At 33.4% G+C, this 21,472-nt stretch overlaps 1 protein-coding gene across 1 annotated transcript; it reads right to left on the reverse strand.

Moving 5' to 3' along the window:
• Positions 1 to 9,906: 9,906 nt before the first annotated feature.
• Positions 9,907 to 20,962, reverse strand: LOC144353143 (caspase-8-like). Its single transcript, XM_085506148.1, has 4 exons — positions 20,898 to 20,962; positions 11,393 to 11,717; positions 10,321 to 10,386; positions 9,907 to 10,118 (listed from the first exon to the last, which is right to left on the reverse strand). The coding sequence occupies exons 2-4, from the start codon at positions 11,703 to 11,705 to the stop codon at positions 9,916 to 9,918; spliced, it is 582 nt and encodes a 193-aa protein (XP_085362274.1). The 5' UTR covers positions 11,706 to 11,717; positions 20,898 to 20,962; the 3' UTR covers positions 9,907 to 9,915.
• Positions 20,963 to 21,472: the final 510 nt, after the last annotated feature.

Here is a 21,472-nt window from a genome sequence, read left to right on the forward strand (position 1 = left end):
TCAGCACCAGATCTGAATCACTGCCTTAGAAATCATTTATCACACATGTGTTTCACTGCGCCTAGGCTACAGGAACTACGGGTACAAGTTATAAGACCTGTCCAAAATGTTTTCATGTGAGTGAATTGTATGCCTTCATTAATTAAAGCATCACTTGACATTCACTGCTTGTAATATATTGTAATGAATTAATTTTAATATTATATTTTAATTTCAGCACCAGATCTGAATCACTGCCTTATAAATCATTTATCACACATGTATTTCACTGCGCCTGGGCTACAAGATCTTTGGGTACAAGTTATAAGTCCTTTCCCAATATGTTTTCAGGTGAGTAAACTGTATACCTTCATTAATTAAAGCATCACTTGATATTCACTGCTTGTAATATATTGTGATGAAATAATTTTAATATTTTATTTTAATTTCAGTATCAGATCTGAATCACTGCTTTAGAAATCATTTATCGCACAGGTATTTCACTGCGCCTATGCTACAAGAACTATGGGTAAAAGTCATAAGTCCTGTCCCAATATGTTTTCAGGTGAGTGAATAGTATGACTTCATTAATTAAAGCATCGCTTGATATTCACTGCTTTTAAAATATTGTAATGAATTAATTTTAATATTATATTTTAATTTCAGCACCAGATCTGAATCACTGCCTTATAAATCATTTATCGCACAGGTATTTCACTGCGCATAGGCTACAATAACTATGGGTACAAGTTATAAGTCCTGTCCAAAATGTTTTCAGGTGAGTGAATTGTATGCCTTCATTAATTCAAGCATCACTTGATATTCACTGCTTGTAATATATTGTAATGAATTAATTTTAATATTATATTTTAATTTCAGCACCAGATCTGAATCACTGCCTTAGAAATCATTTATCGCACAGGTATTTCACTGCGCCTAGGCTACAAGAACTATGGGTACAAGTTATAAGTCCTGTCCAAAATGTTTTCAGGTGAGTGAATTGTATGCCTTCATTAATTAAAGCATCACTTGATATTCACTGCTTGTAATATATTGTAATGAATTAATTTTAATATTATATTTTAATTTCAGCACCAGATCTGAATCACTGCCTTATAAATCATTTATCACACAGGTATTTCACTGCGCCTGGGCTACAAGATCTGTGGGTACAAGTTATAAGTCCTGTCCCAATATGTTTTCAGGTGAGTAAACTGTATACCTTCATTAATTAAAGCATCACTTGATATTCACTGCTTGTAATATATTGTGATGAAATAATTTTAATATTTTATTTTAATTTCAGTATCAGATCTGAATCACTGCTTTAGAAATTATTTATCGCACAGGTATTTTACTGCGCCTATGCTACAAGAACTATGGGTAAAAGTCATACGTCCTGTCCCAATATGTTTTCAGGTGAGTGAATTGTATGCCTTCATTAATTAAAGCATCACTTGATATTCACTGCTTGTAATATTACAATTGTGATGAATTAATTTTAATATTTTATTTTAATTTCAGCACCAGATCTGAATCACTGCCTTAGAAATCATTTATCACACATATATTGCACTGCGCCTATGCTACAAGAACTATGGGTGCAAGTTATAAGTCCTGTCCCAATATGTTTGCAGGTGAGTGAACTGTATGCCTTCATTAATTAAAGCATCACTTGATATTCACTGCTTGTAATATTACAATTGTGATGAATTAATTTTAATATTTTATTTTAATTTCAGCACCAGATCTGAATCACTGCCTTAGAAATCATTTATCGGAAAGGTATTTCACTGCGCCTAGGCTACAAGAACTATAGGTACAAGTCATAAGTCCTGTCCAATATGTTTTCAGGTGAGTGAACTGAATACCTTCATTAACTAAAGAATCACTTGATATTCACTGCTTAATATATTGTAATGAATTAATTTTAAGATTTATTTTAATTTCAGCACCTGGTCGGAATCACTGCCTTAGAAATCATATATCACACAGGTATTTCACTGCGCCTAGGCTATAAGCACTATGGGTACAAGATATAAGTCCTGTCCCAGTATGTTTTCAGTTGAGTGAACTGTATACGTTCATTAATTAAAGCACCATTTGATATTCACTGCTTTGTAATATATTGTAATGATTTAATTTTAATACTTATTTTAATTATAGCACCATATCTGAATCACTGCCTTAGAAATCATTTATCACATAGGTATTGCACTGCGCCTAGGCTACAAGAACTATGGGTGCAAGTTATAAGTCCTGTCCCAATATGTTTTCAGGTGAGTAAACTGTATACCTTCATTAATTAAAGCATCACTTGATATTCACTGCTTGTAATATATTGTGATGAAATAATTTTAATATTTTATTTTAATTTCAGTATCAGATCTGAATCACTGCTTTAGAAATTATTTATCGCACAGGTATTTTACTGCGCCTATGCTACAAGAACTATGGGTAAAAGTCATACGTCCTGTCCCAATATGTTTTCAGGTGAGTGAATTGTATGCCTTCATTAATTAAAGCATCACATGATATTCACTGCTTTTAATATATTGTAATGAATTAATTTTAATATTATATTTTAATTTCAGCACCAGATCTGAATCACTGCCTTATAAATCATTTATCTCACAGGTATTTCACTGCGCATAGGCTACAATAACTATGGGTACAAGTTATAAGTCCTGTCCAAAATGTTTTCAGGTGAGTGAATTGTATGCCTTCATTAATTCAAGCATCACTTGATATTCACTGCTTGTAATATATTGTAATGAATTAATTTTAATATTATATTTTAATTTCAGCACCAGATCTGAATCACTGCCTTAGAAATCATTTATCACACAGATATTGCACTGCGCCTATGCTACAAGAACTATGGGTGCAAGTTATAAGTCCTGTCCCAATATGTTTGCAGGTGAGTGAACTGTATGCCTTCATTAATTAAAGAATCACTTGATATTCACTGCTTAATATATTGTAATGAATTAATTTTAAGATTTATTTTAATTTCAGCACCAGGTCGGAATCACTGCCTTAGAAATCATATATCACACAGGTATTTCACTGCGCCTAGGCTATAAGCACTATGGGTACAAGATATAAGTCCTGTCCCAGTATGTTTTCAGTTGAGTGAACTGTATACGTTCATTAATTAAAGCATCATTTGATATTCACTGCTTTGTAATATATTGTAATGATTTAATTTTAATACTTATTTTAATTATAGCACCATATCTGAATCACTGCCTTAGAAATCATTTATCACATAGGTATTGCACTGCGCCTAGGCTACAAGAACTATGGGTGCAAGTTATAAGTCCTGTCCCATTATGTTTGCAGGTGAGTGAACTGTATACCTTCATTAATTAAAGCATCACTTGATATTCACTGCTTGTAATATATTGTGATGAAATAATTTTAATATTTTATTTTAATTTCAGTATCAGATCTGAATCACTGCTTTAGAAATCATTTATCGCACTGCGCCTATGCTACAAGAACTATGGGTAAAAGTCATAAGTACTGTCCCAATATGTTTTCAGGTGAGTAAACAGTATACCTTCATTAATTAAAGCATCACTTGATATTTACTGCTTGTAATATTAGAATGAATTAATTTTAATATTTTATTTTAATATCAGCACCAGATCTGAATCACTGCCTTAGAAATCATTTATCGCACAGGTATTTCACTGCACATAAGCTACAAGAACTATGGGTACAAGTTATAAGTCCTGTCCAAAATGTTTTCAGGTGAGTGAATTGTATGCCTTCATTAATTAAAGCATCAGTTGATATTCACTGCTTGTAATATATTGTAATGAATTAATTTTAATATTATATTTTAATTTCAGCACCAGATTTGAATCACTGCCTTATAAATCATTTATCACACAGGTATTTCACTGCGCCTGGGCTACAAGATCTGTGGGTACAAGTTATAAGTCCTGTCCCAATATGTTTTCAGGTGAGTGAACTGTATACCTTCATTAATTAAAGCATCACTTGATATTCACTGCTTGTGATATATTGTAATGGAATAATTTTAATATTTTATTCCAATTTCAGCACCAGTTATGGATCACTGCCTTAGAAATCATTTATCTCACAGGTGTTTCACTGCGCCTATGCTACAGAAACTATGGGTACAAGTTATAAGTCCTGTCCCAAATGTTTTCATGTGAGTGAATTGTATACCTTCATTAATTAAAACATCACTTAATATTCACTGCTTGTAATATTAGAATGAATTAATTTTAATATTTTATTTTAATATCAGCACCAGATCTGAATCACTGCCTTAGAAATCATTTATCGCACAGGTATTTCACTGCACATAAGCTACAAGAACTATGGGTACAAGTTATAAGTCCTGTCCAAAATGTTTTCAGGTGAGTGAATTGTATGCCTTCATTAATTAAAGCATCAGTTGATATTCACTGCTTGTATTATATTGTAATGAATTAATTTTAATATTATATTTTAATTTCAGCACCAGATTTGAATCACTGCCTTATAAATCATTTATCACACAGGTATTTCACTGCGCCTGGGCTACAAGATCTGTGGGTACAAGTTATAAGTCCTGTCCCAATATGTTTTCAGGTGAGTGAACTGTATACCTTCATTAATTAAAGCATCACTTGATATTCACTGCTTGTGATATATTGTAATGGAATAATTTTAATATTTTATTCCAATTTCAGCACCAGTTATGGATCACTGCCTTAGAAATCATTTATCACACAGGTGTTTCACTGCGCCTATGCTACAGAAACTATGGGTACAAGTTATAAGTCCTGTCCCAAATGTTTTCATGTGAGTGAATTGTATGCCTTCATTAATTAAAGCATCACTTGATATTCACTGCTTGTAATATATTGTGATGAAATAATTTTAATATTTTATTTTAATTTCAGTATCAGATCTGAATCACTGCTTTAGAAATCATTTATCGCACATGTATTTCACTGCGCCTATGCTACAAGAACTATGGGTAAAAGTCATAAGTCCTGTCCCAATATGTTTTCAGGTGAGTGAATTGTATGCCTTCATTAATTAAAGCATCACTTGATATTTACTGCTTGTAATATATTGTAATGAAGTAATTTTAATATTTTATTCTAATTTCTGCACCAGATCTGGATCACTGCCTTAGAAATCATTTATCACACAGGTGTTTCACTGCGCCTAGGCTACAAGAACTATGGGTATAGGTTATAAGTCCTTTCCCAATATGTTTTCAGGTGAGTGAACTGTATACCTTCATTAATTAAAGCATCACTTGATATTCACTGCTTGTGATATATTGTAATGGAATAATTTTAATATTTTATTCCAATTTCAGCACCAGATCTGGATCACTGCCTTAGAAATCATTTATCACACATGTGTTTCACTGCGCCTAGGCTACAGGAACTACGGGTACAAGTTATAAGACCTGTCCAAAATGTTTTCATGTGAGTGAATTGTATGCCTTCATTAATTAAAGCATCACTTGACATTCACTGCTTGTAATATATTGTAATGAATTAATTTTAATATTATATTTTAATTTCAGCACCAGATCTGAATCACTGCCTTATAAATCATTTATCACACATGTATTTCACTGCGCCTGGGCTACAAGATCTTTGGGTACAAGTTATAAGTCCTTTCCCAATATGTTTTCAGGTGAGTAAACTGTATACCTTCATTAATTAAAGCATCACTTGTTATTCACTGCTTGTAATATATTGTGATGAAATAATTTTAATATTTTTTTTTAATTTCAGTATCAGATCTGAATCACTGCTTTAGAAATCATTTATCGCACAGGTATTTCACTGCGCCTATGCTACAAGAACTATGGGTAAAAGTCATAAGTCCTGTCCCAATATGTTTTCAGGTGAGTGAATAGTATGACTTCATTAATTAAAGCATCGCTTGATATTCACTGCTTTTAATATATTGTAATGAATTAATTTTAATATTATATTTTAATTTCAGCACCATATCTGAATCACTGCCTTAGAACTCATTTATCACACAGGTATTGCACTACGCCTAAGCTACAAGCACTATGGGTGCAAGTTATAAGTCCTGTCCCAATATGTTTGCAGGTGAGTGAACTGTATGCCTTCATTAATTAAAGCATCACTTGATATTCACTGCTTGTAATATTACAATTGTGATGAATTAATTTTAAGATTTTATTCTAATTTCAGCACAAGATATGGATCACTGCCTTAGAAATCATTTATCACACTGGTGTTTCACTGCGCCTGGGCTACAAGATCTATGGGTACAAGTTATAAGTCCTGTCCCAATATGTTTTCAGGTGAGTAAACTGTATACCATCATTAATTAAAGCATCACTTGATATTAACTGCTTGTAATATAATGTAATGAATTAATTTTATATTTTATTTTAATTTCAGCACCCAATCTGAATCACTGCTTTAGAAATCATGTATCGCACATGTATTTCACTGCACCTAGGCTACAAGAACTATGGGTACAAGTTATAAGTCCTGTCGAAATATGTTTTCAGGTGAGTGAACTGTATACCTTCATTAATTAAAGCATCACTTGATATTCACTGCTTGTAATATATTGTAATGAAATAATTTTAATGTTTTATTTTAATTTCAGCCATAGATCTGAATCACTGCTTTAAAAATCATTTATCACACAGGTATTTCACTGCGCCTGGGCTACAATATCTATGGGTACAAGTTAAAAGTCCTGTCCCAATATGTTTTCCGGTGAGTAAACTGTATACCTTCATTAATTAAAGCATCACTTGATATTCACTGCTTGTAATATATTGTGATGAAATAATTTTAATATTTTATTTTAATTTCAGCCCCAGATCTGAATCACTGCTTTAGAAATCATTTATCACACAGGTATTTCACTGCGCCTGGGCTACAAGATCTATGGGTACAAGTTATAAGTCCTGTTCCAAATGTTTTCAGGTGAGTGAATTGTATACCTTCATTAATTAAAACATCACTTAATATTCACTGCTTGTAATATTAGAATGAATTAATTTTTGTATTTTATTTTAATTTCAGCACCCAATCTGAATCACTGCTTTAGAAATCATGTATCGCACATGTATTTCACTGCACCTAGGCTACAAGAACTATGGGTACAAGTTATAAGTCCTGTCGAAATATGTTTTCAGGTGAGTGAACTGTATACCTTCATTAATTAAAGCATCACTTGATATTCACTGCTTGTAATATACTGTAATGAAATAATTTTAATGTTTTATTTTAATTTCAGCCATAGATCTGAATCATTGCTTTAAAAATCATTTATCACACAGGTATTTCACTGCGCCTGGGCTACACTATCTATGGGTACAAGTTAAAAGTCCTGTCCCAATATGTTTTCCGGTGAGTAAACTGTATACCTTCATTAATTAAAGCATCACTTAATATTCACTGCTTGTAATATTAGAATGAATTAATTTTTGTATTTTATTTTAATTTCAGCACCAGATCGGAATCACTGCTATATAAATCATTTATCACACAGGTATTTCACTGCGCCTAGGCTACAAGTACTAGGTGTACAAGTTATAAGTCATGTTCCAATAAGTTTTCAGGTGAATGAACTGTATTCCTTCATTTATTATAGCATCACTTGATATTCACTGCTTGTAATAAATTGTAATGAAATAATTTTAATTTTTTATTTTAATTTCAGTATCAGATCTGAATCACTGCTTTAGAAATCATTTATCGCACAGGTATTTCACTGCGCCTAGGCTACAATAACTATGGGAACAAGTCTTAAGTCCTGTCCCAATATGTTTTCAGGTGAGTAAACTGTATACCTTCATTAATTAAAGCATCACTTGATATTCACTGCTTGTAATATAATCTATTGAATTAATTTGATATTTTATTTTAATTTCAGCACCTGATCTGAATCACTGCCTTAGAAATCATGTATCGCACAGGTATTTCACTGCACCTAGGCTACAAGAACTATGGGTACAAGTTATAAGTCCTGTCCCAATATGTTTTCAGGTGAGTGAACTGTATACCTTCATTAATTAAAGACACACTTGATATTCACTGTTTGTAATATAATGTAATGAATTATTTGTATATATTTTTTTAATTTCAGCACCCGATCTGAATCACTGCCTTAGAAATTATGTATCGCACAGGTATTTCACTGCACTTAAGCTACAAGAACTATGGGTACAAGTTATAAGTCCTGTCCCAAATGTTTTTAGGTGAGTGAATTGTATACCTTCATTAATTAAAGCATCACTTGATATTCACTGCTTGTAATACTAGAATGAATTAATTATAATATTTCATTTTAATTTTAGCACCAGATCGGAATCACTGCCTTGGAAATCATTCATCACACATGTATTTCACTGCAACTAGGCTACAAGAACTATGGGTACAATTTATAAGTCCTCTCCCAATAAGTTTTCAGGTGAGTGAACTGTATACCTTCATGAAATAAAGCATCACTTGATATTGACTGCTTGTAATATATTGTAATGAAATAATTTTAATATTTCATTTTAATTTCAGCACCAAATATGAAATGCTGCCTTGGAAATCATTTATCGCACAGGTATTTCACTGCACCTAAGCTACAAGAACTATGGGTACAAGTTATAAGTCCTGTCCCAAATGTTTTCAGGTGAGTGAATTGTATTCCTTCATTAATTAAAGCATCACTTGATATTCACTGCTTGTAATATTAGAATGAATTAATTTTAGTATTTTATTTTAATTTCAGCACCAGATCTGAATCACTGCCTTAGAAATCATTTATCGCACAGGTATTTCACTGCACCTAAGCTACATGAACTATGGGTACACGTTATAAGTCCCGATCCCAAATGTTTTCAGGTGAGTGAATTGTATACCTTCATTAATTAAAGCATCACTTGATATTCACTGCTTGTAATATATTGTAATGACGTAAATTTAATATTTTATTTTAATTTCAGCACCAGATCAGAATCACTGCCTTAGAAATCATATATCACACAGGTATTGCACTGCGCCTAGGCTATAAGCACTGTGGGTACAAGATATAAGTCCTGTCCCAGTATGTTTTCAGTTGAGTGAACTGTATACGTTCATTAATTAAAGCATCACTTGATATTCACTGCATGTAATGTATTGTAATGAATTAATTTTAATATTTATTTTAATTTCAGCACCAGATCTGAATCACAGCCTGAGAAATCATTTATCGCACAGGTTTTTCACTGCGCCTAGGCTACAAGAACTATGGGTACAAGTCATAAGTTCTGTCCCAATATGTTTTCAGGTGAGTGAACTGTATAGCTTCATTAATTAAAGAATCACTTGATATTCACTGCGTGTAATATATCGTAATGAATTAATTTTAATGTTTATTTTAATTTTAGCACCAGAACTGAATCATTGCCTGAGAAATCATTTATCGCACTGCGCCAAGGCTACAAGTACTATGGGCACAAGTTTTAAATCCTGTCCCAATATGCTTTCAACAAATTCAACAAACTAACAATGCAATAATATAATGCATTTTGCATTGGAAATTGAAAAAAAAAATAATTAAAAAAAATAATTACATAACAATATAATTCATGTAGATTCATCAAATAAGATAATAGAATAACACAACTTGAATCCAGTTTCTATACAATATTAGTTATGCAACATATCTATGCAAAATTTGGCAAGAAAAGTACTAGCCAATGTATTCCTAAATGCGGGTAGATATTCAGTTAACAGCCATATAAATTAACACGAATAATTCGGCTCCAGACTCATCTTTCACAAACAATTGGCCCACTTCCATAAATCTGTAAATTAAAAACAACAATAAATCAGTGATCAATAGGGTAATTGATTTAATCAACATTTTGTACCTAATTTCTGTTTCAGACAATATTTACCTTTAAAATTTCTTTGATCAAAATGACATTACAAGTCTTTTCAGAAGATCTACTCTGTTAATTTCCTTTAATAGTTGTTTCAACAACTCTGTGTTGTCACTGCTGATCCTGCCATTTGCTTCCAAACGTTTAAACACTTCATATGCCTTCATATCCTCTAAATCGCCCTTTGGTATCAGATAATAAACACCACATAGCGCTTTCAGTGTTTTCAATTCATCTGTAAAAAATGATAAAGTCATGGCAAATTTCAGTGTCGATTTCCACAATCTTGTAATGTATTAAATGACGCTAATAAAATATACCTCATATAAAATGTAAAAGTTTTGCTCACTATTGCTTTATCATGATGTACTTTAAAGTTAAAACTTGAACGAGACCAACAATAGTTTGTTGATAATTAAATGTGATTACTAATTTACCTTTCCCTATTTCTTTAGCAAGATCAATCAGCATCTTCCCAAATTCCATCTCTCTTACGCTGTCTTCTATAGTGACAATAATAAGCAATTCAAGTGAACATCCGCATTGGCTGTGCTAAACAGTGAGTTTGGGGATCATTCCCATTTACTTGTGCACTGACAATGTATTGTTGATCGTCTCATTTCTAATTATAACCAGACTGATGTTTAGCCAATGATTGATTTGATCCTGTTATGAAATATCGGAAATTCTTTATTCTGAATTCGATCGGAAACACTTCGAAATGACCAATATGTCAGATTTTCTCGTCATACTTATATATACATCACTCAAATGTTATCGAGCAAATGAAACAGCATTCATTTAAACAAAATGGCGTTCTGAATTTGTTCTCCAAAACAAGGTGCATCAGGGGCGCAAGTTTGAAAGAAACCAAACTAATACTGAATACGGGGTGTGACGTAACTGATTAATATTGATGATTGTATGATACTAATATAGTTGTCATTTGGCCATTCGTTAAAGTGTAAACTTCAAAAGTCCAGTTTTCTAAATACAGTAAGACATAATATTATTACACAAACAACATAATATCAGTCAAATATATTCACATATGTAATATGCCTACCCTATACTCATGACTGTACCTACCTAGCTGTCTCTGATCAAACCATACCAACTAAATGATACAATCTACTTACATCCCTGGCATATTCTGGGTGGTATATCCAGTCTATACTTAAGACCTACTGTACCTACCTGAAAATACTCTGCTGTGCTTAATATATATATATATTATATATATATATATATATATATATATATATATATATATATATATATATATATATATATATATATATATATATATACATTGCATTACGTCCTTGTAGTCTCAACTAGGGACGATAGGTTCGATAGGGACTGGTATATTTGTTTGTAAGTTTCCCAGTTAAATTGTATAATTTCCATTAATACAATGACTCAGCATCTCCAAAATAATGCAAACCGAGACTGCACATCATAAAATCCATGTCAGGTATATTAAATACTTGACAATATTGTATTTACCTCTGTCCTTCTCTTTCTTCCGTATCTTATCAAGTTCATTTTGACATGGTGTTATGTACTCATTTATTAACGGTTCTCTGTTGATCTTAGTTATTAGATGACGTAATAGTGACAAATCATCTGCTTTGATCAACCCCCTTTCTTCTAGTCTCAAAAAAATATCAGCTGCTCCCTTTAGGCTTTCTTTTTCAGCCTTGGGCAGTTGTGCATTTGAGAGGAACTGCTTAATTCTTTCGACCTCCCCTTGATCAAGCTCCGATTGTATATCTTGATATAGTTCACGAAGCCTACTGTTCAATGTATTGGTAGCCATTGCTAATGCATTCTGTAAAGAGACATTTTATATTCTCAAGTCAAAATAGTTATAATTCATCACTACAGATACATAGCCATGCATAACACAATATACTTGTATAATATATATTCTGCACCTTTGATATGTCTACATCTCGTTGCCCTGACGGAATACATCATCATACTTCACTAGAAATACAAATTCACAATTAACGATTGAATACATATGGAACCCGCGAAGAAACATTCTCTAACACGACAAAGTTCACAATATGTAGAACTAGTACAAGTTTGTTGTGAGACATGACTCAGATATGAGGCAAATGTCTCCTCTTTGCAAAAGGATACCGCACACTTTGCAGGAACAATATTGACCTGCATCGATGTGTGAGTTCTCATAATTAGCACACTATTGTAAATCGGCTTAGGAGGTTTGGTATTTGAATTCAACACTGTGTGTCCTTCCTTAAACATACGATCCGATAGCTATTTCTTACATACCGATCAACTATCACTCGCCAACTGAACATTTTGGTGTTTTGATATTGCTTTCGTTCATTAAAATGCAATACTAATCATCAATACACAATAAAAATGTAGTCCGGAGGTTAGCTTAGCCTAAAAAGGATAACCAGGACATATGACAATTTTACAATGCATGTTATTGTATAACAGTAATATTATTACAGTGCGACAAAAGTACAACTTGGAAAAAATCACGACTAAAACTAAATAATGCCCAAAATTGAAGTTGTGAAAAAACACGTTGTATATCAGATGGTGAAAATTGTGTCTGTTAAATTGTCAATAATTGCGAGGCTTCGGTTCTAAAATAAATATATTGCAAACTCTCTATGCTGCTTACACATATGTACTAACATACACCCATGTAGAAGTGTCCCAAGATGTCAACAAAACATGAACAATACACAACAAGAAATTTATGCATTTCAAGACTCAGCTGCTCTGTGGGATCAAATCGTGCTTTCTCTCTTGACTGAGAAGATTATATAAATCTTAAAAATAACGACTACTTGTTTAAAATGACAAAATACTTTGATTTGAAATGATAGCAGAACAAATAGTCACTCCATAAACATGAATGCACTACCCCATCTAAAAAAAAAAAAACACGCTATTCAAAGCATGCTACCCACGTGTTTATTTTCTACAATAGACTGGTTACAAAACATAATTTAAATGAAAGGCTACTTCATGGCTACTGAATGTCAATAGACTCTTGAAATCATGCTAACAGATAGATATATTGGCTAGGTGCTGTTAAAGCCACTACAATTTACGTCGTTATTACACTTTGTACAACTGCATAGTAGATCGTGTCATTGTCTATAGTGCACTAACACAAACACAATGAAACCTAAGCTTTGATGTATTACAGTTTATATGACTATAAACCAAATTACTTAAATGTTACAATTAACACTTTGGAAATGAACCAACATGTCCCAAATACAATGTCTCGGTAATTATGCCTCCTTGTTGCTCGTCTACATATGTAATGCAATGTAATCGAAAAACGGCTGGTAGAAACAACTCGACGACAACGGACATTGGGAAAAATGACTACATTGTCCACACTTTAGCCAATCGTAACTCTCGTGATATCTGGCGTACATTATGTTCATGGTGAACAAATATGACAATTTCTCCTAGCGAAGAAGATGCATACTTCCCTAATATATTACTTATGCATTGGGAGAAACAGTGTATGAATATAAATAAATTTAATATTATCATCCCAATCTTGGTAAGAGTGTCCTTGTTTAAATCGAAACGACGGTTACATTGCATGCATGGCGCTGCGGAAAGACAAATTATTCTAATTCAAGCAAAATAAATATGATCGGATAAGACATCACTACAAGTAGAGAAGTTATTGAGAATATTACAAAATGGTCGGCAATCCGCCAATAAGACCTGGTCTGTATCTATTTCATGATAGCAGACACTCAATCGACTCGTTAATGTCACTTTGCTGCTGAAAGACAAATTTGGCCAATTCTAGAAAAATATTCAGATAAGAAACAAAAAATGCACTAAAGAATTGTCACACTAAACTTTAGTCCATGGTATATGTCAGGACAAAGTTGAAGCAACATCCAATTTCTGATTGTTACGCCACATAATATAAACAGTGCCGTAAGTGACGGACCCTCGATCGAGCCATTGAGACTAGTCCACTGTAATAACATATGAACTTAACCACAATTTCAATCAAGTGTCTCACTACTCAAATACTCACCACTGTCGCGAAAACCAGATTTCCTATTTATGTTTTGCATGAATGCTAAAAGTTTCCCAGAAAACAAAATGCTGGGTTAAAACGACTCGACATCCTCGGACCTGGAGACAATGACCACGTTATCTACAAATCAGCCAATTGATACTCTCGTAATAGGTGGTACAATTATGCCCATGGTAATTCTTTAACAACAACTATGACACACTGTATGTAACAAAGAAGAGGTGTAATTCTCTAAATATGTTACTTATATCGTGGACCAAAAAGTGTATGAATATAAATTAGTTTAAAATTATCATGCCAGTCTGGATGAGAATGTAGTCGAGTAATTCGAAGCGAGGGGAAAATGCGTTAAGTATGCTGCAGAAAAACAGATTCGGCCAATTCATGGAAAATATACAGATGAGACACCGCAAATAAAAATTGCACTAACGAATTTTGACACTAAACTTTAGTCTATGTTATATGTCAGTACAAAGTTGAAGCAAAAGCCATTTTGTAATTTTCACGCCACGTAAATTGAACAGTGCCATTAGTGACGGACCCTAACCAACTATAACAACCATATGAACTTCTCAAAATTTTAAGTTAAGTGTCTCGATTCTGAAATACTCACCACTCTTGCGAAAACTAGACTACCTACTTAGGTCTTGTAATATAAATTCTCTTAGAAAATATAGTGCTGGGAGGAAACTACTCGACGCCAACAGACGTGGAGACAATGAATATGTATACAAAGTTGAAGCAACATCCAATTTATGATTGTCACGCCACGTAAGATAAACAGTGCCTTTACGGACGGACCTTGATCAGACCATTGTCTCTAATCCAATATAATGCTGGGTAGAAACGACTCGATGACAACGAACTTGGATACAAGACCACGTTATCTACAAATCAGCCTATAGTAACTCTCGCAAAAATTAACGTACATTGTGTCAAAGCTTATTTTTCAACAACAATTATTACATATTTTTCATAACGGAGAAGTGAGGTACTCATATCATAGAACGAAAAGTGCATGTATTTAAATTATTTTTTGACATAGCAGGCTAGAAAATCGAAACGGCGTTAATCAACTTCTAATTTTGCATCCCTTTTCTCAGGTGGTAATTTGAAAATGTTCTTATAGTCTCGAATCCAAAAGACATTTACTAAACTTTTATATTCACATATATAATGAATATTGACAAGCAAATCCGAAATTAAATTTCAGCAAATCATTAGCGCATTGACTAAATTTATGACTGACTATGGTTTGCAGTGCTTGGTCACTTCGTCTGGCATTAGTGCACGTTATCATACCAAGCATCGTTTTGCATAACACCACAACTATTTATGGTTTCAGGTGACAAAAATAGCCAACAGGGACGACCTTTGCAATAATAATGCCACCCTGAACTTTGATACATTTAGTTTTTTTGATTATGGACCATCTTAAATTAAATGGTAAAATTCACCATTCCACAATTGAAATATAATATCCCAATTCTCAAATAATGAAATACACTTCTTTGTTGTTCATCCACTTATGTAGTGTAATAGGCAAGCTACTAACAATTCTCGTACGAACACGGCCGTGTAGAAACGACTCGGAGCCAACGGGTCTAAAAGCAATGATCACGTTATCTACGGTTCAGCAAATCGTAACTCTCGTATTAAGTGACGTACATTGTGTCAAAGTTCATTTAGTTATTGATAACTATGACATATTTCCCGTTATACGGAAAAGGGGTACTCATATCGTAGAAGAAACAATGCATGTAACTAAAGTTTTTCAACTTTGCCATACATGTCTGGAAAATTGAAACGGCGGTTATCAGACTCTAGCTTGACATCCTCTTCTCGTGCCATGGGTGAATACTTGAACTTAGAAGGCATTTACTATATATTCACTGATATATTGAATATTATATTGAATTTAATTTTTAGTAAATCAATAAGGCGTGGATTAAATATATGGGTGACCCTAGTCAGCTGTGTCAGGTCATTTCGTCTGGCAATATTGCGCGTTATCATACCAAGCATCATTTTGCACCACAACTGAACTATTTACGATTCCAGTGAAGCTATCTCAACATCGGATTGATAAAATCAGACTCTGTGGCGATTTGTAGTATGCGATAAATTTGTCGTTAATTTTCACACAATTTCATTTGAATCAGTTTATGTGCACTAAATTAAATTGCCATTTGATAGAGAGATGGCCGTTTAGCCCTGTCTTGTAGTCCCAAACATGAATATGTCATCTGTAGCAATAAAGTACAATATGTCAGCACTAGCCCTTGCTATTTGCACGTAAACAAATTGCGAGAGAGACAACACTGATATTCAATGTCCGGAACTGTCGCCTGGCAGAAGAACATTATTTAAGAAATAATACAAATCTTTCAGGTCACGTGTTTTCTTTAATAGAGGAAGAGAACAGAAAACAGCGCATCGTATTTTTGTGTTTTATTCTTATTGAGTTCAATAGTATTGAATTACATGTACATTCGCGAATGGTTATATACTATTATCATTTCCTATGTAGTGGCAAATTAGGAAAAAAAATCGCACATTATGAGAAAGAAGTAATACGTGTGTTTTATACGCCGAGGCTTAAAATTTACATTGAGTACGTTCGATGAGAACAAATTATATAATAGCGAGATTTTGACTTTTTTGTTGTTAGGCTACTTATGGGTAGAAACGATTCTATGCCAGTAGACCTGCAGACTATGACCACGGTATCTATAGTACACGCAACTTTAATTATCGTAATAAATATGTATCTTATGTCGTGAAACAAACAGTGTATGCATGTAAATTAGTTTAATATTATCATGCCAGTTTGCTATACAACAACAAGTGCGTAGTACTGAAGAATTATCACACTGAACTTTGTACAATGTTATTGGGTAATACAAAGTTGAAGCACCAGTCATTTTCTGTTGTCACGCCATATAAGACAAACATTGCTAATAGTGACTGAAACTTGATCAAGCCATTGCATGTAGAGAACAATAACAACCATATGAACCAAATAACTTTAAATGATTCAATTCACTCCTCTGCAATTTAAACGAAGTGTCTCTAAAATACTCACCACTATCACGAAAATTGGATTTCCTAATTATGTACTAAAAATTCTATCAAAAAAAATGCTCGGTAAAAACCACTCGACCTGAAGACAATTACCACGTTATCTACACATCAGTCAATCAGTTATCTACAAACCAGGCAATCGTTATGGTAATAGGTGACGCACATTTGTGTCTGTGTTTGAGGAGCCTTGAACAAGCGCTTGTATGTAATGTACTATAGCAACAATATGAAAACAATACACTGAATAGTACAATTCACTCCTCCGCAATTTAAATTAGGTGTCTCAAATACTCAACACAGTCGCGAAAAGTAGACTTTCTTGTAGGTCAGATTATTATGCAATGCAATAAAAAAATGCTGCTAAAAATCTTTCTCTCAAAAAAAAGAAGAACCGGAAATGAGAAAACGAATCGACGCCAAAGAACCTGGAGGCAATGGCCACATTATCTACAAATAAGCAAATCGTAACTCTCGTAACATGTGACGTCCAATTGTGTCATTGGTGATAAATAGTGCGTAACAAAGAAGAGGTGTAATTATTCCAATATGTTAATTATAATGTGGAACAAACAGTCTATGAATATGAACTAATTTGATAATATTATGCCAGTCTGGGTTAAAATGTAGTCGATTAAATCTAAACGTAGGTAAAATTGCATAAAGGATACCGTAGAAAGACCAATTCAGGAAAAATATTCAATAAGACGCCACAAACAAAAATTGCACTAAAGAATTATCACACTAAACTTTAGGTATATGTCAGTACAAAGTTGAAGCAACAGCCATTCTCTGATTTTCATGCCACGTAAAATAAACAGTGTCATTAATGACGATAACAACCGTATGAACTTCTCCGCAATTTAAATTAAATGTCTCTATTCTGAAATACTCACCACTCTCGCGAAAACTATACTTCCTACTTGAGTTCTGTAAAAAATGCTAAAAATGTTCTCAGCAAACAAAATACTGGGTAGAAACGGCTCGACGCCAACAGGCCAGGACACAATGACCACGTTATCTACAAATCAGCCAATCGTAACTCTCGTAATAGGTGACGTACAATTTTGTCCATGGTGATTTGTTCAAACAACAACCATGACGAATTCTGCGAACAGAGATGGGGTGCAATTCGCCGAATATTTTCCTTATATCATGAAACAAACAGTGTATGAATATATATTAGTTTACGACTATCATGGCAGTATGGGTAAGATTATAGTCGATTAAATTGAAAGAATGGTAAGATAAACGTAGGATGAACAGTGCCATTAATGACGAACCCTTGACCAAAACATTTTGTGTAGTGCACTGTAACATCTATATAAACTACTCCACAATTTAAATTAATTGTCTCTATTCTCAAATACTCGCGACAACTAAGACTTCTAAGTTGGGTCCATTAAAAATGCTAAGAATGGCTAAGAATGTAGTTAATTGAATCGAAAGGACGGTAAAATTGCATAAACGGTGCTGCATACAAAACTTCAGTCTTTGTTATATGTCAGTACAAAGCAAAAATAACACCATTTTCTAATGTTCACGCCACGTAAGTTAAACAGTGATATTAGTGACGGATCCTTGATAAAGCCATTGTCTGTAGTTCACTAAAACAACCATATTAACTTCTCCGAAATTTAAATTAAATGTCTCGATTCTGAAATACGCACCACACTCGCGAATACTAGACTTCCTACTTAAGTCTTATAAAAAAATGATAAAAATTCTCTCAGAAAACACAATGCTGGGTAGAAACGACTCGACGCCAACGGACCTGGAGAAAATGACTACGTTATCTACAAATCAGCCAATCGTAACTCTCGTAATAGGTGACGCACAATTGTGTCCATGGTGATTTGTGTAAACAACAACCGTGACGAATTCTGAAAACCGAGAGGGGGTATAATTCGCCGAATGTGTTCCTTATATCATGAAACAAACAGTGTATGAATATAAATTAGTTTACTACTATTATGGCAGTATGGGTAAGAATACAGTCGATTAAATCGAAAGGATGGTGAAATTGTATAAACATAAGATAAGACACCACAAACAAAAATTGCACTAAAAAATTATCACACTAAACTTTAGTTATATGTCAGTACAAAATTGAAGCAACAGCCATCCTCTGATTTTCACGCCACATAAGATAAACAGTGCCATTAATGACGATAAAAACCGTATGAACTTCTCCACAATTTAAATTAAATTTCTCTATTCGGAAATATTCCATACTCTCGTGAAAACTAGACTTCATACTTAAGTTCTGTAAAAAAAATGCTAAACATTTTCTCAGCAAACAAAATGCTGGATAGAAATGACTCGATGCCAACGAACCTGGAGACAATGACTACGTTATCGACAAATCAGCCAATCGTAACTCTCGTAATAGGTGACGTACAATTGTGTCCATGGTGATTTGTGTAAACAACAACCGTGACGAATTCTGCAAACCGAGAGGGGGTGTAATTCGCCGAATATGTTCCTTATATCATGAAACAAACAGTGTATGGATATAAATTAGTTTACTACAATCATGGCAGTATGGGTAAGAATATAGTCGATTAAATCGAAAGAATGGTAAAATTGTATAAACATAAGATAAGACACCACATAAAAATTGCTCTAAAGAATTATCACACTAAACTATAGTTATATGTCAGTACAAAGTTGAAGCAACAACCATTATCTGATTTTCAAGCCACGTAAGATAAACAATGCCATTAATGACGATAACAACGTATGAACTTCTCCGCAATTTAAATTAAATGTCTCTATTCTGAAATACTCACCACTGTCGCAAAAACTAGACTTACTACTTGAGTTCTGTAAAGAAAATGCTAAAAATGTTCTGAGCAAACATAATGCTGGGTAGAAACGACTCAACGCCAACGAACCAGGACACAATGACCACGTTATCTACAATCTAGCCAATCGTAACCCTCGTAATAGGTGACGTACAATTGTGTCCATGGTGATTTGTTTAAACAACAACCATGACAAATTCTGCGAACAGAGTGGGTGTGTAATTCGCCGAATATGTTCCTTATATCATAGAAAAAACAGTGCATGATTATACATTATTTTACTACTATCATGACAGTCTGAGTAAATATATAGTCGATTAAATCGAAAGAATGGTAACATTGTATGAACTAAGATAAGACACCACAAACAAAAATTGTACCAAAGAATTATCACACTCAACTCTAGTTATATGTCAGTACAAAGTTGAAGCAACAGCCATTCTCTGATTTTCACGCCACGTAAGATAAACAGTGCCATTAATGACGATAACAACCGTATGAACTTCTCTGCAATTTAAATTAAATGTCTCTATTCTGAAATACTCACCACTCTCGCAAAAACTAGACTAACTACTTGTGTTCTGTAAAGAAAATGCTAAAAATTGTCTCAGCAAACAAAATGCTCTGTAGAAACGACTCGACGCCAAAGACACATGTAAACAATGACTACGTTATCTACAAATTAGCCAATCGTAACCCTCGTAATAGGTGACGTACAATTGTGTCTATGGTGATTTGTTTAAACAACAACCATGACAAATTCTGCGAACAGAGAGGGGGTGTAATTCGCCGAATATGTTCCTTATATCATAGAAAAAACAGTGCATGATTATACATTATTTTACTACTATCATGACAGTCTGTGTAAATACATAGTCGATTAAATCGAAAGAATGGTAACATTGTATGAACTAAGATAAGACACCACAAACAAAAATTGTACCAAAGAATTATCACACTAAACTCTAGTTATATGTCAGTACAAAGTTGAAGCAACAGCCATTCTCTGATTTTCACGCCACGTAAGATAAACAGTGCCATTAATGACGATACCAACCTTATGAACTTCTCCGCAATTTAAATTAAATGTCTCTATTCTGGAATACTCACCACTCTCGCAAAAACTAGACTAACTACTTGAGTTCTGTAATAAAAATGCTAAAAATTTTCTCAGCAAACAAAATGCTCGGTAGAAACGACTCGACGCCAACGGACCAGTAAACAATGACTACGTTATCTACAAATTAGCCAATCGTAACCCTCGTAATAGGTGACGTACAATTGTGTCCATGGTGATTTGTTTAAACAACAACCATGACAAATTCTGCGAACAGAGAGGGGGTGTAATTCGCCGAATATGTTCCTTATATCATAGAAAAAACAGTGCATGATTATACATTATTTTACTACTATCATGACCGTCTGTGTAAATATATAGTCGATTAAATCGAAAGAATGGTAACATTGTATGAACTAAGATAAGACACCACAAACAAAAAATGTACCAAAGAATTATCACACTAAACTCTAGTTATATGTCAGCACAAAGTTGAAGCAACAGCCTTTCTCTGATTTTCACGGCACGTAAGATAAACAGTGTCATTAATAACGGACCCTTGATCAAAACATTTT

Source organism: Saccoglossus kowalevskii, chromosome 12, assembly GCF_978046115.1.
Source record: "Saccoglossus kowalevskii chromosome 12, keSacKowa6.1, whole genome shotgun sequence".
NCBI lineage: Eukaryota > Metazoa > Hemichordata > Enteropneusta > Harrimaniidae > Saccoglossus > Saccoglossus kowalevskii.